Source organism: Mauremys reevesii, linkage group 19, assembly GCF_016161935.1.
Source record: "Mauremys reevesii isolate NIE-2019 linkage group 19, ASM1616193v1, whole genome shotgun sequence".
Taxonomy (NCBI): Eukaryota; Metazoa; Chordata; order Testudines; family Geoemydidae; genus Mauremys; species Mauremys reevesii.
The window spans coordinates 7,003,317-7,019,573 of record NC_052641.1 but is presented as its reverse complement, the minus strand read 5'-3'; the positions used below and the strand labels follow the sequence as shown (position 1 = coordinate 7,019,573).

At 51.8% G+C, this 16,257-nt stretch overlaps 1 protein-coding gene across 4 annotated transcripts in view; it reads right to left on the bottom strand.

Moving 5' to 3' along the window:
* LOC120386917 (dual specificity testis-specific protein kinase 1-like) overlaps positions 1-15,148 on the bottom strand; it is a 60,960-nt gene extending 45,812 nt beyond the window's left edge. For 2 of the 4 annotated variants that reach the window (XM_039506952.1, XM_039506953.1), the window contains exon 1: positions 14,857-15,148. In XM_039506952.1, coding sequence (XP_039362886.1) covers positions 14,857-14,932 — 76 coding nt within the window. In that variant the 5' untranslated portion in view covers positions 14,933-15,148. The remainder of the gene's footprint in view (positions 1-14,856) is intronic. The other 2 variants (XM_039506958.1, XM_039506962.1) reach the window with 1 other exon arrangement.
* Between the last annotated feature and the right edge of the window lie 1,109 nt (positions 15,149-16,257).

The following is a 16,257-nucleotide window of genomic DNA, read 5'->3' as shown; positions in this document are numbered from 1 at the left end:
CACTTTAGCCAAATACCAGTTATTGAGCTCAGTGCAGGGGTAACTGGGTGAGGTTCCTGTGATACACAGGAGGATGAATTAGATCAGGGGTGGGCAAACTACCGCCCACGGGCTGCATCCGGCCCAGGAGCCATTTTAAGCTGGCCCGCAAGCCGCAACAAGTGGCTTGGCCCCGCTGGGCACTCTGTCCTGGACCGCACCACACGGCTTGGTCCCGCTCCAGCGCTCCGGCCAGGGCCACACCACCCAGCTCCTGGAAGCCGCAGCATGCCCTCACTCCGGCTCCTATGCGCTCCAATGGTAGCTGCAGGGGCGGTGCCTGCAGATGGGGCAGTGTGCAGAGCCGCCTGGCCGCACCTCCGCGTAGGAGCCAGAGAAGGGACATGACACTGTTTCCAGGAGTCACTTGAGGTAAGTGCCGCTTGGAGCCTGCACCCCCTGAGCCTCTCCCCACGCCCCAACCCCCTGCTCCAGCCCTGATCCCACTCTCCAAATCCCTCGATCCCCTCCTGCATCCCAAACCCCTTATCCTCAGCCCCACCCCAGAGCCCGTACCCCCTTCCACGCCTCAACCCCGATTTTGTGAGCATTCATGGCCCGCCATACAATTTCTATTCCGTGATGTGGCCCTCAGGCCATAAAGTTTGCCCACCCCTGAACTAGATGCTTCCTTCTGGCTGTGAGAGCTGAATAGCAGGAAAGATTTCCCAGTGGTGAGCTCTATGAGGCGGTGGAACAGTCCAAGGGAAAGGATGGAAATCCCATGGTTTCTACTTTAAAAAAAACCCTAATCTGAACCAGGAATCAAAGATTAGGCTCTAGGGACAACCCTGCCTTGGCCCCTGTAACCAGACCAGACGTCTCTCATGGCCTGCGGTTATACTACGGTCCGCCTGCTTCAGTTTCCCCTCTCAGACTGTTCAAATAAAACTTCCCTTCAGGCTTTTTCTTGGTCAAAAGTCCCCCCCCTCCCCGCCAGAGACTGGGTTCATTCACAGAAACTAAACTGCAAACAAAACTCAAAATCCTCAAACAAAGGCCATTCCTAAATCCACACAACACAAGGCCTTCCTGCCTGGGGCCTTCGCAGTCTGTCTCCTGCTTGGACAGGGTCTCTCCCCTGGTCTCAGAGTCTTCCCTGCAGGAGCCTTTCCTCACTCCCCACAGAGGCTTCCAGAGCTTCCCCCTTCATAAGGAAGTACCTGATTCACCCCAGGTGTGCCTCATTCTGCGACCAGGGCTGGCTGGCCCCAGGCCTCGAGCAGCAAGCCACCCCATTACAGTCCCCCACCCACAGGGGTGGAACTAGACAGGTCCTGCAGGTCTTTCCATCTCTAACTTCAACCCCGTCTACAGCCTCACCACCCTAATGCTGCCATAACAATACCCCAAGGTGAGAGCAGCGATGGGGGAGGACAAGCCAGCATCCAAAGTACCACCGTGCTAGGCCACTCCCACAGGTGCCCCACACTTTGCCACTACTAACACCGGCTGTGCTCCAGCCATCGCCACTGGCATCAGCAGCAGGCAGTGCCCCATCCTCTGCCACCCAATGGCCCAACCCCAGCACTCATCAGCAGTGCCCTCTAGCACCGCACACACCAGCTCCTCAGGCCTCTTCAAGCATAGGTAGTGTCCCACCTGCTGACGCCAACCAGACCCCCTCCCCCTTAGCTGCCAGCACTCATGCCCCGTTTACTGCAACCGTCACTACCAGCAGGGTCCCTTCTCCTGCCATTTCATCCATAACAAGCCCAGTTGCCAAACACAGACACTTCAGACTTTCGTGCCCCATCCCTGACTCATCACCAACGCCGTGCCCAGAGATGCAGCCCACAGGACAGAGCTCTGCATTGCAGTCTCGCAAATCTGCCCATTGACTCTGGGCAAGTGCCGAAGTGACACTCTCCGTGCCCCAGTCACACTGCCAGCTCCATTCCTCACCCTCCCACCCCCGAGAACCTGGCTGACACTAAGTGGCAACTCATCAAAATGCAAAAGCGTCTGTCAAGGCAATTTATGTTATTCTTAAAGTCATTTTCAGACCCAGGAGTGAATTTAGTTCTCACGAAAACGAAGCATTAATTGTGCTGTTCTGATAAAGGAACCGTGCCAATAAACCTCAGTCTGGTCCTGCAGCCTCACTGCTATTCCAGTCCTGGACTCTGCCAGGGCACCTCAATCCTGCAACTCCTCCTGCTATTCCACCCCTGGATTCTCCAGACAACTCAGCTGGTGCATCTCAATCCCGACTCACAGCTGCCCCCCCCAATATTCCTTTCCTGCCCACCCCCCATGCCACGCTGCCAATGCACCTCCGCTGTGCCCCACATCCTCTGCCGTTGCAATCCCAGGTCTGGGCGGAGCAGAAGCTCCACGCCATGCTGTGGATCTGTGACAGGCACAAATGCAGATGACAGCGAGACCACAAGGCGGATTCTCTCTTGTGGTACAAATTGGGATCTGAACCCTAACTCCAGTAGTGGAAAGCTGGGGTGTGGATCACATCACCGGTGTCCCCATTGACCCCTATATTCCTGGGGCCCAATACTGATCTTCAGTCCCCACTGAAGTCAATGGGAGTTATGCCTAAGCAAGGCCTGAACAGAGGCAGTGGAAAGAGCAGAGGATGAGTCACTTATTAATAAGCAGACAAGTCAAACTGGACCCTCTCAAACTCCAGGGAACTTTAGATCTGCATGAGAAGGCACCAGCAGCAGCAAAGGAAGCACAGTGCCAGAAAGAGGAGAGAGAAAAGCCTGCAGAAGGTGGGCAGAGAGGAGCCTGATCTCTCTATCACTGTCTCCAGGATCAGAGCCGTCCCAAGGGAAGAGTGCTACAGGTGTCTGCTCTGTGCCCTCAGCCCAAGAGCTGAGCCACACTCCGTCTAAATCTACCAAGTCAGAGTCAGACCAGGCTGACTCTAGAAGCTGCGGCTCAGCTGGTTCCTGGACAAGCGAATGCGTCCCCCTAAACTAGACCCCTTGCGGCATGCTGGCAGAGGAGCCACAGCCCTGCAGCCAACAGCAAGGAGAGACGCAGGTCAGGGCCACGAGAGACATGCCCGAGAGAAGGAAAAACCTCAGCAGAATGAAGTGGATTTTGCGGTGGTGAATGGCGCTGGGTCAACAGCCCCAGAGAAACCAGTTCTGTGCATTCACAGAACTGGCACAGCCTGGGCAGCTGGCTTCCCTCCCACCGCCCTGCTGGTGTACCTCACCCCGGCCTGCACAGACGGCTCTGAAGGCACAAAGGGAGCCCGGTCAATGGCCCATTCAGCGCTTGGCCTCTCTGCTGAGGCTGCCAACAAGAGGCCTGGTTAGTGCTATCTGTGGGGGAGGTTTCGCAGTCTGACTCGGACGCTTTCTCTGCTGCTTCTTGCAGATTCCATCCAGCTCTCCGGGCTGTGTACGGTTATCCCCGGACTCCGACACGAAGTGCTGGGCCGACCGGAGTGAGAGTGGAGAGGGGCAGTGTTTCTGGCCTAACAGAGTCATGGACCATTCACACCACACTACGTAACCTGCAGCTGCAGAGAGGCCTCGCCACTCCCGGAACGGCTGAAATGGTACCGGGATCTTCACCGCTCATCATTCTGAACCAGCTCATGAGGCTTTGTGCTGACAGAGCCCTGTGATGATGATGGCTTGAAACCACCTGGGGAATCAGGGCCTCTCCTTTCCACATTTCTGGGGACACGCTGCCAGCTCCGTCCTCTGTTTAGCAGGAAACCTTCACCCCGAGCCCCTAACCCTCTCTACAAACAGATGCTCTCTTCTGCGTCCCACCCCACTACTACTTAATTTGTAATGAAAGAGAAGCTGGAGCTCAAGCAATTAGGTGCTGGAGCTCAAGCAATTTTTTTATGTTCATAACTGACGCGACAAGCCCAGAGGTGTGGGGCTCAGCGCTAGCAAGCCTTGGCACAAATTAAACACTGCACCCCATGCAACCAGTTTAGTGCAGGGGTAAGGTTCCACCCTGAACCTTGGGCCTTGTAATGAAGAGGCCCAATCAAATGGCTTCCCAGGAGCCCCCATTTGGATTGAGATGTTGCAATATTTAGCACACTTTTGTGACAGAGTATTCTTCCGTCACTGAGAAAAGAGGAAAAATAGTTCCCCAGAAAAAAAATCCTGCTACAAATGGATTTCTGCTCAGGAGCATCACTGCCGCAAACCAGCATTCTGCTAAGGGCACGGGGGGACTTTAAGGTCTTAAGCCATTCTCATTGTAACCCTGTTGGGTTCAGATGGCTTACACCAGGAAGGAAGTTTATCTGATGGAACGCTACGATCTGCCAGGCCATTTATCGAGGCACATGCAGTTCCTTTTGCAACCCCGGTGGAATGATGATAAACTCTAAGCAAAGAAAGTTAATTGCCATCTAGAACATCTCAAAATATTTATAAAGAAAACTGGGAAATGAATCTCAATAGTTCCATCGATTCTCACTTCCCAAGTTGAAACTATGGCTCCTGGGCAGTTAAATGATTTCAGTTTAGATGCTGCTCAAAGGCACAAATTCAATACGGACAAAAGATTTGTTTTTTTAGGCAAATTTCTCTGCTACTATGTAGGGGTGAGAGAATGAACACACTCCGCAAGTTAGCATTTCCCCTGCAAAAAGCTACAGTGCAAAATTGTTCTAATAGATCTCCCAGGGGTGGTTGTGTTTTGGATGTTTTTCCATTCTAGAAGACACATTTTCAAAGCCCCTTTTATGAATTATGCAACTCATCCTCACAAGCAAAATGCCTGCTCTTGCAATATGACGACGGGTTGGAACTTAACGAATTCTGTTGAATTCGACATGATTAAGGATTGTTCAGTACAGCTAGCACCTCTCTTTAGGAATCCATCATACAATCACTCCTAGTTATTCTCTGACACCACAGCCAAGTGCACATCCATCCTGTGCTTGTTTCTCTGACAACAGCACTGGGTCAGCAACGCAACTTCAAAAATATAGATTCTAATAAAGGAGAGAGCCCAAGATTCCAGGTGTAGGCCTTGCATGAACAATGAAAGAAAACAGAAGTAAGGAAACAGGTTAATTAATGGAGAGAGCATGAATTCACAAGTGGCCTTGAAAAAAACATGTAGTTACTGAATAAAGAAATAAGAAGAAGAGTAAGTGGGATACGTTTGAAGCTGCAGCTTTGCTTACTAGTATATTTTGTAATTTGTAGACGGTTTAGGATCTATACAGGGATTGGTTATAAAAATTAGTAAACCAATTATAAAGTGTGATGCAATGTAAAAACACAAGGAGAAGGCATTAGTCTTTGCATATAATCTGATTGATTATTATGTGCTTTTGTAGCTGTGGTGCACCCTAGCCCAACCCCCTACACCAGAACCTCAGGTGTCACTTTATGAAGTGACAATAAAGAAACCTCAGTGATGAGTCTGGATTCCAGAGACCTGGATAAAGTGTTCTCCCAGAACCGGACGAGGGGATCCAGATCAGCCAAGTGGAAAAGGTCTCCGAGGGAATCCCAACACCAGATCTCAGGCTTAGTCCAGTTTCTGGATTCCAAGAATGTGTTTTGGCTTTTTTATGCAATGGATTTACTTTCCTTCAAAAAACAAAATGTGATTTTGTGCCACTCTAAGAAGCAGCTAAGTGGTGGTGGGGTCACTCAATGGGAGAGAAATGAAGTTATTAGCACCGCACTTTAACACGGTGATGGCTTTAAGCCCACACTGGGTGAGAGAAGCTTTGCCCTTTTGCAGCTGCTCACGAAAGCAACGTACATAGGCACATGAACTGCTGAGAGAGGGTGCAGTGGTTAGGGTGCACTAGCCTAGAACTTGGGAGAGGTGGAATCAACTCTCTGCTCTGCCACAGGCACCCTGGGTGACCTTGGGCAAGTCACTTTTAGTCTCTCTGTGCCTCAGTTCTCCATCCGTACTCTGAGGATAACTGCACAGCCCTGCCTCACAGGGGTGTTGTGAGGATAAATACAGAAAAGACTGAGGTGCTCAGACACTAGGGCAGCGATACTCAGACTGAGGCTCGCAAGTCACAAGTGGCTCTTTAATGTGTCTCTTGTGGCTCTTTTCAGCACATGATATTAAAACACCATGTGGTTTAATGATTAACCAATGGGGATGCTTTTACTATGTTATTAACTAATTAAGTTATTAACTTATTTGCTGTGCGACTAATATATGTATATTTAGAGAGAGAGAGAGAACGACAGTAAATACAACACTGAATTCACACTCCTGTGGCTCTTCTGGGTAACGTTGATCGCTAATTTGACTCCTGAACCACTGAGGTGTGCTGAGTATCACTGCCCTAGGGTAACTGGGGCTATACCATAGCTATCTAGAGGGTGCAGGATGCAGTCCCTCGTTACTAGTATTATGTGTATTACTGGGGCACTTAGGGTACGTCTACACCACACTCTCAGCCCAGGCTGTGACTCAGGTTTGAGCCAAAGCCCCACTCCTGTCCACACACAAATCAGACTGACTCTATTCAGGATCTGGGTCCTAGGACTCTGTTGGGGGGTGCCAGACCTTGAATCCCACTGTGACTCAAGTCCAAGCCCTGTCATTTTCCAGTGCTGCAGGGGAAGCCACAGACCCGAGTCAGAAGGTCTGCACAGTGCAGTGTGGACGCATTAGCACGGCGGTGAGACCCGTGTCAAGCGACTGTAAGCCCAGGTTAACAATGCAGCGGGGACACTCAAGTCTACAAGCCCAGGTACCACACACTCAAGTGTACAATGCAGTATAAATGTACCTTTCGAGGCCCCTGCTGAGATCAGGGCCCCATCGTTCTAGGTGTTGTGCAGACGCACAGTAGGAGACAGCCCCTGCCCCGAAGAGTTTCCAGTACAAATACACAAGCTTGGAGAAAAGAAAACCTTGTTTGCCCTGGTCCACAGCTGTGGAACTGGGGCATGGAGAGATTAAGGAACTGGAGCACAAATCCCATAGGCTTACTATGGTTCTTGTGCTTCTATAATCCTCCTGTCAAGGGACTTGCCCACACTCACACCAAGAGCGCATGGTGGAGGTGGGAACAGAACCTACATCTCCCAAGGGCTAGTCCAGTGCCTCACCCACCAGCCTACTCTTGCATTCCCTCTCTCTGCCATCTCTGCTGACTTAGTTCTGTTGGCTGATGCAGGCACGTCTCGGGCTATCCCTGCCCCTCCTCGCCATGGCTGAGGTACTGAGTGACTGTATCCCTTGATCCTTTGGCTGGGGGTGAACAGGTGCGAGGGGACACATGCAAGGAGCAATCTGCAGAGTAAGAAGGTGCCAGTTTCACATAATTATTTTTCAGAGCAGGGCCATCCTTGATGTTTCTAATTAGCCATGTAGCAGGGTGCCTGGGGAACATGGTATAGGGGAACCTGGGGAACCCCTGTACAGAGCCGTTCAGACACCGAGATCGATATCTCGAGCTCTTCCTTATTGAGTCAACAGTAAAACCCTCAAATAAAAGCAGCAGCAGTCAGGAGAGTCAGTTCCTTGCTTTTTTCAGCAGATATCCACAAAGCAGGCTACTCAACCAGATGTTTGGGGTCAAATCCAGGTCCCATGTAAGTATGTCCAACTCCTCTGAATCGCACCTGCTTCTACCAGGCCTGAATCCAGACATTCTCTCTTTGGTGCTGAGACGTCAGGGGTCGCTGATGCCTGATGTCGGTGGAGTCACACCAGGGATGAGCCGAGCCCAAGAAATGAGAACTGACTTAGTAAGGGAGTCACTTGATACAGCACACTTATTAAGGATCAGCTCATATCTTACTGATCGCTCTTTCTCTACTGCTGAGAGTTTCCTCCTCGCTGCGTCCTGCCTTTTCGCACCTGCCTACTGAGTTCTTAGGCCTGGTCTACACGTACAACGTAGGTCAACATAGCTACATCGATAGAAAAACCCCGTTCGTTGGCGCAGGGTGCATCTACGCTACAGGGTTATGGTCTATATGACATTGCTATGCCAGTATAGGCTCCGTAGCGTAGACACAGCTGTGAGGCATTAAAACTTTCCCATGGCTTGTCAGTGTCCTATCCATCTCTGCGATACACCTTCCCTGAAAGACAGGCTATCCTTGCTGGATCGAATGCATTTCCACATGCAGCACAGTACAAACAGACAGTATTTGCACAGGAACTTGTGTTAGACAAAGTTTCTCAAAGCAACCAGGCTGTTTCCAGGAACCTTACATGCAGCGTCACAGTAACCACTGCATGCTAATGTTGGACGCCTCAAACACAATGTCTTCAATGAGTGTCCATCTCAACTAGCACACAACTGGCAGGAGGCACAGGGCAGATCGTAACAGCCCTAGGCAATGTGAGAGAAATGGGCTGACACCTCGTGGTAATACAGAATAAGGATACTTAGCGCTTAACATAATTAAAGCGCTGTACAGACAATAAAGTCATCAATAAGCACATTTCCCCCTGTGAAGCAGGCAGGTGTTTTTATCCTCATTTTACAGCTTGGAAAACTAAAGTTTACAAAAGAGAGGCTAGGTGACTAACCCAAGGACATAGAGTGAGTCAGTGTAAGAGACAATTAGCACTTGGGAGTGGCGGTGGTGAACAGAGCTGCTCCCTCCATACAGCACAGGTGTCCCCAGAACCTCAGCCATGTGGAGCAACCTTTCAGATGCTCTAACTTACATTAGTTTTCCATATTATTGACGGTGGCTCACCAAGGAAAATACCCAGACGCTGCACCTAGAGGAACGGCTACACCATGCCCTCTTTCCATCTGGCCCTGCCCCTTTTCTCAACTGTGCTGCCAGCTGCACTACTGGTGATCTATGTAGGCACAGAATCAGACCAGCATACGTTATACCGGGGGCTCAGTCAAGATACAAACCATATTTATACCAGCAGAATAACCTTAGTGCACCCAAGAATCTGGCCCGACATTTTACTATGCCCTATTCCAGTTAGTCCCTGAGAGCCAATGCAGCTCTGGGAGAGTGAGCCGGATCAATTCTGGCTCATGCACCATCAACACTGAGTTCTGAGTGCAGACTCTTCAGTGCTCTTGGCACATGAGCCAGAAAGTACCAAGCTTGGCTCTCAGATCACAGGGGGTGATTGCAGGGCAAGCGGCCTTCCAAATTATAAACCAAGCAAACTTGATCTGGAGTTACTGAGAGGAAATGAACTCAGAGCCCCACAATGCTGTGTTTATAAAGTCACTTTTCAGGGGGACTAGTAAAGGATTATTGAGAAGGATATTTTCACTACTTACCTACGGCTAAGTCACTTAGGAATAAGGCTATACAATTCTTATCCCAGTAGCCATAGCCTCGGGGTAATTATGATAGAGCTCATTAATTATCTATATATCACAAAACATATAGGACCCTATTCATCCCTGGCATAACTGGTTTTGATGAAGTTACACAGGGATGAATGTGACCCATAGAGTTTTGTTTTAAACGCAGCACCTGTCTTCTGTCCTATTGCAACCAGACCTGTTAGAAATATTGGTGTCACTGATACCGACACTGATCAAATGGAAAAGGACGAATTCCAAACATTCATCATATGGCAGGATTCACGGGAGAGAGAGTGAAACCTCTAGCCCCAAAAGCTCATGTTCAAGACTTGAGAAACAGGAGTCAAAGCATTTGCCATCGGTACTCAGTGCCTCAAGTGCCAAGGCATGGACCCTAGCCACACAAACCAGACTGTATTAATGTGAACCAAGCCAAGTTACTTTACATTTCCCTTGCAAATATTAATATTGACGGAAAGAGGAAAAAGAGATTGTGCTGACTTTGATGTCTTAGTTAGCATCAGGTATGAGAGACCCAGGGCCGGCGCTTCCATTAGGCGACACTAGGCGGTCGCCTAGGACGCCAGGATTCGGGGGGCGGCATTTTGTGCGCAGGAGCGGCGCCAGGGTTTCTGGCGCCCTAGGCAGAATTCAGGGGGTGGCATTTTGTGCGCTCCCCACGGGGCGCGCGGGACCTTCCGGTTCCGCTCCCGTCGCACCGCCGAAGAAGGACCCTCCACCAAAATGCCGCAGGCGACAGCGGCAGTCATTGAGCTGCTCAATTGCCTGCCGCTGATTTCTGCGGCACGTCGGCAGAAGGTCCTTCTTTGGCGGCGCAACGGGAGTGGAACTGGAAGCTCCCGCGCGCCCCGGGGGGAGCGCACACAATGCCGCCCCCCGAATCCTGGCACCCTAGGCGACCACCTAGGGTCGCCTAATGGAAGCGCCGGCCCTGTTTGTGCGCTCCCCACGGGGCCTTCTGCCGACGTGCCGTGGAAAACAGCGGCAGGCAATTGAGCAGCTCAATGACTGCCGCTGTCGCCTGCGGCATTTCGGCAGGGGGTCCTTCTTCGGCGGCATGACGAGAGCAGAACCGGAAGCTCCCGCGCACCCCGTGGGGAGCGCACAAAATGCCGCCCCCCGAATTCTGCCTAGGGCGCCAGAAAGCCTGGCGCCGCTCCTGAAGAGACCCTGAAACGACCTCTTTAAAGATCCAACAGCTCTGCTCCTTCAAATAATGGCTGACAAACCTCCCGGAGTCCTCTAAGACGACCTTCAGCAAGAAACAAAGAAGACCTCACCTGACATTCTTAAGGTAAAAACCAAGCAGCCTTCTATCTATATTATAAAGGCGGGGAAAAGATCCCAAACACATTAATTTCCTTTGCAGGCAAAACATCCCCTCTTCCTTATCCTGTTGTTCAGTGTGCTCTCCACATGACTGTCCCCCTACACCCCCGACATGGGTGCATTTAAGTAGTGCTATGTAAACACAGAACCAAATCTTGAAGGCCTTGCTGATTGGCCTTCAGGGGAGTTTTGCCTGCTCTAGGACGTTAGGTTTCAGTCTGTACATTTTTAAGATGCTTTTGGACCCTTCATAAAAACAGGAATTAAAGAAAGATCAACCCTTATTATTACAGAGTTTATTGCTGCTGGGTTTTATTTTTATTTTTTAGTGCTGAAATGTGGGATTTATCCAGACAGGCAGGGTGTTGTGTGACAATGGCATGGGTGATATTGCACATGCAGCTGCATCTGGCCATCAATGCACAATGCCCTGACTGATGACAGCACTGATGTTATGTGCAAGAGCCAGCTTTCAACTGAGCGGGTCAGTGGAAGGTTTGATGGAAAGATGAAGGTGGTGGTGCCGACAGGTCCCTGATCTCAGCCCCCCTGACCTCCATGGGGGAGAGAATGAGGCCCCAAAGCCCCAATGCAGCCAGGTTCTTAAACATGTGCCTAATGTTCTGCAGGTCCGCAAGCCCACGGAAGTCAGCAGAACTAGGTGCTTCACATCAGTCATGTGTTTAAGAACCCTGTTGGATTCAGGCCTGACGACTTCCAAATCTTTCTAACACTGAGATTTTCTGAACTACAATGATCTAATATTTCACCTTTTAAACCACGTGATCCTTTTTAATCTCAGCTCTGAATCTCCTGACTTTAAAGGATTTGGGGGAAATGTTCTGATAAAATTGGCTTAAACCAGTGGTCCTCAACCTTTTCTGGGTGGCGGGCACCGGACAACGAGCCACCGAGGACCGTGGCAACGTCGAGAGGCATTGCAGCCGAGAAGCCGCCGAAGTAGCGTCATCAAGAGGCGCCGCTGCCGAAATGCCACCGAAAATAAGCGGCATTTCAGCGGTGCCGCCTCTTGGCGATGCTGCTTTTTGGCGGCATTTTGGCAGATGCTTGTCCTCCAGCCAGTACCCAGCCGCACACAGATGCCCCGGCGGGCGCCACTGTGCCCGCGGGCACCGCGTTGGGGACCACTGGCTTAAACCAACGGATCTCTATTTCCACTCTTTAACTCGGTCTTCAAAAAGGGTCTGATGCGGCTGAGTGTCAAGCCCCCTCAGCTTCCACTTGCTTCAGTTCAGCCCCTTTTAAGGCCACCCTGCTATTGGCTGGTCCAGTATTCCTAGTCTCTCTTATCATTCAAGATTTGCTTTTTTCAGCGTATTTACTCTGTCCCATTGTCAGCACTTTGCATTCCCCACTTCTCTTGGACAGTCACTTTCTCCTGTTGTCTATAGGAGTCTTTCATATAGTAGCTGGGGAGAAAATACACATTTACAAATCTGAAAGCGTAATTGTCAAACCACAAAAACAGGCTGGGGCAGCAGACTTAGGGGCAGATGTAGGAACCAAAACAACTTTCAACTCATTGATTTAAACTGGATGCCTATGAAGTTGCCACTTGCCACTGTCCCTTTAACAGAACTTTCCAGCCCTACATTTCCAGAGTACCCTCGATTATCGGGGGTAATGGAGGGACAGGGAGATGGAAGCAGGAGACAGAGCAGCAGCTCAACAAACAGAGGAGGAGGAGGCAACACCTCCAGGTGGGCAGAGGTCAGAAAGGGGGTTCTCAGGCAGGAGATGAGGTAACAAGCCTGTTAGAAAATAACTAAATGCTTGGGAGTGGGGATGAATGTGGCTGCCAGGTAACGTGGGGGAGCGGGGGAAATAACGCACCCAAGTGGGTGTGAGAGGGGTGACACTTCTGGGAGGGATGAGGGGGAGACACAACCAGGCTAGAATCACACCGAAGAGGTGGGGAAAAAGAGAGCAACACACCAGGTGGAGATGGAGTAACAGTGGGGGAGGAGGAATAGGTGCAAGTTACATGCCCGAGGGGAGGAGAACACAATCAAGCTGTGCAACAGTCACCTTATGCAATCACTTGGTCTTAGCACCATCAGACTCCACTTCCCCCATTCACTCCTACTGTTTGTTATGCTGGCTTGTTGCATCTTGTCTGAAATTAGACTGCAAGCTCTTTGGGCAGGGGCCATGACATCCCATGGGTTTGTTCAGTACCCAGCACACTGGGACCCTCTCCTGATTGAGGCCTTTGCACATTACCATAATACAGATATTAAACCAGAGCAATAAAGAGGCAAAGTCCTCTCTTTCTTTCCATCCCTTACGCATAGTGTCTGCTTTCCCCAACTTCTGCACATCAGAAATGCAGAATTTGAGAAAGTAAATTTCAGCCTTGGGTGAACCCTCACAAACCTATTTTGGAATTTCCTGCCCTACTAATTTGGGGTAGTTGTTGTGCAGTCACTTGCACCACAATCAACTGGGCACTTGTCCCTGATTTCCTCTGTGGTAGAACGATGTCTGTGAGTCATGTCTGTGGTGAGCAGCCCATCACAAACAATCTGGGAAGGGGAAACTTTCTGCAAATAAACAAACTGGGCTGGAACCTCCTTTTTTCTTCAGTGCTAAAATGTACATTGACATGATGCATGTGATCTGTGGTCAACATTAACAGCAAATTACTTTAGTTAGAGTTATAGGAATTGTTTAAAAAAAAAAAAGGCATCCCGTTAAGAGAGAGAGCCTGAACGTAAAACCTCACACTGAGTCACACACACACTTTTTTCTCCCAGTATCTGTTCCTTCTTTGCGGCCTTTAAAACACCTAGGGCCCTTCCCCTGAAGCAGCTAGTACTGGCCATTGTTGAAGATGAGATACTGGACTAGATGGACCACTGGGCTGATCCAGGACAGCGTCCCTGATGTTCCTCCCCTGTAGTCCTAATGCAAGCTCAATTCTCACTGAGTTCAATGGAAATTTTGCCTATGGTGGAATTGCAGGATCAGGCCCCTTAATTTCTAAACATGCTTCTTTTCCACTCCCCAAAAAGGACAGCTTTGGGGCACAGCTAGAGCCCTGATCCTGGCCCTGGCAGGGTTTCTCTTCCATTAAGGCTTTGTGGGAAAGCGCAAAGTAGGCCCATGGGACCAAAAGCCTTTTTGCGGAAGAACTAACTCGCCTGCAGCATTTAACTAATACAAATAGTTATAGAATGGTAAAATAATCTCTTCCAGTCAAAAATCTTAAAGTGCCTTTTAAACACGAATTAATTTAGCCATACAGCACGTGGTGAGGTGCTTCATCCAGCTCTGCAATACAGATCCCTCTGCAGGACAACTGCTTACCAGCACATGGGCAACTGATTAGCATTTACAGCTACTATCATCATTAGTATGTTGAACTCTGGTTCCCAGGGGGTCCATCCAAGCCAGGCTCAGCCATACCGGCATTTTTCTGGCAGCCCCATCAGTTTCCACAGAATTTAAGCTTTTATTTGAGAGAAGAAAATTTCCTACCCTCAAGGTTCTAAAGCACCTTCCCAATGTGACCTGATACAGTTGCTGCCTGCAGTCAGTGTCAGTCAGCAACAATGGACCAAATTCAGTGTTGGCCCAAGGGGGTGCAGCACCCTCTGAAGTCAATGGAAGTTGCACCCTTGTTGCGTCAGGACTGAATTTGACCCATTAGCACCGAGAGGTGTGAACCACCCATAGTCATATCCTGGATGTTGACTCTGAAACTTACCAATGGCCACTAAGAAAACTGGATTAGGTGTTTCCGCTAAAATGATCAGAAGGGAAAATAATGCTTTGTGGAGCCTTCAGAGCAGGCACCTACATTTGCACAACTGGTCTGTGGGGCACCTACCACTCTGCACCCAGGAGGGGTGCACGCTCCTCGGGGCCGGGAGTGAGTGTGACGTGCAGAGCACCCAGCGCAGCTGGGGCCCGATTCTACCTGCCCTCTGAGGCTGCTGCTGCTGCTGCAACAGAGAGAAACAACACCAACGTTGCGGGGCTGTGGCAGGGCTAGGGACGCCAGGCGACGCTTGCACAGAGGGGCCCCCACCTGTGGCCCGGCACGGAGGACCCCCGCACTTGCTGAGCCGCGGGGCTGGGAGGTGCAGGCAGGCGGAGCTGTCTCCCCGCGGGAAGCACAGCGCCCACCGCCGCCGAGCTCCAGCCCCTTCCCCCGGCCGGCTCAGCCCCGCTCCCGCCCGGCGGACGCTGGCTCCGCGGCGCGCACTCACCTGCTGCCGGCTGGGCCAGCGGCTCCCGGCTCCTTCCCTCGTGCGCTGCGGCGGCGAGAGGAGGCAGAGCCCGCATGGGGCGCGAGGGCGCCTCGCTCCGCTCCCCGGGGAGCTCCGCGCCCGGCAGCAGCAGGCGAGAGGCAGCCGAGCCCGCCGGCGCTGGGAGCGGGGCTGAGCGCAGCGCCTGCCTGTCTCCTCCCTCCTCCCGGGCAAGCTGCGAGGGGCTGAGCGCAGCGCTTCCCCCGCCAGCGCCGCGCCGAGCGGCTGCTCCGCATCGCACAGCCCGGGCCGGTGCAAGGCGGCCCCCCACCGGGCACCCCCTGCCGGTGCAAGGCCCCCGCCCGGCTCCAGTCGTGCATTCCCCTGGCGGTGCATTGCCCGCAGCCCTCCCCAGAGCAATAGCCCCACCCTCTAGTGCACCTCCACCAGCTGCCCCCGGGGAGCCATGTACACACCCACCCCAATGCAATAGACCCACTCTCCAGCCAGTGGGCTCGCTAATTCTTTTACATCCATGTGGGGAATGAATTTTATGTGCACCACTATGGAGGTGATGTGTGTTGGGGGTGGGGCCAAGGGGTTTGGCTGTGGGAGGATGAGGGCTCTGGGCCGGGGATGAAGGGCTTGGGGTGCAGGAGGGAGCTGGGGGTGGGGGTGCAGGCTCTGAGGTGGGGCTGGGGATGAGGGGTTTGGGGTGCAGGTCGCCCCAAGGCTGCGTCAGGGAGAGAGGACTCCCCCCAGCCCTCTTGCTGCAGCAGCTTGGGGCTGGGTGACAGGCGCCTCTGCCCAGCCGCAGCAGCTCCAGTGGGGCTGGGCTTGGCGGGTGGAGGGGCTTCTCTCCCTGGCAGCTCCGGAGGGGCTGGGCTGGGCCGGCCCAGGGGAGAGGTGCCTCTCCGCACCTGCAGGGCCCTAAACCTGCTGCGTGGCTGCACAGCTTACAGGGAATTTAATCTCCACCATCCACCAGTGCACTGTACCCCCATGCAATCCTCCATTGCCCCCACCCTTCACTACAATGCACCCCTCCCACCAGAGACATGCAATGGCACCCAGTAGTCCAGAGCAATGCACCTTGGTGTATTCGGGTCACACTCCCTCTCTCAAGAGACAGAGCTGCTGTTACCTTCCATCCTCCCTCCTGCTACCTTTCCTGGGCACAGAAAGCCAAGGAAATTAAAACCCTCCCTCCGAATCCCGCACCACTAACTAAGCTCTGGCTCTCTATAGGGTGACCAGATGTCCTGATTTTATAGGGACACTCCCGATTTTGGGGTCTTTTTCTTATATAGGCTCCTATTACCTCCCACCCCGTCCCGATTTTTCACACTTGCTGTCTGGTCACCCTAGCTCTCTATGAAATAACCCCCATGACTGTTCCTGGGCTCTGACATGTTCAGGAAC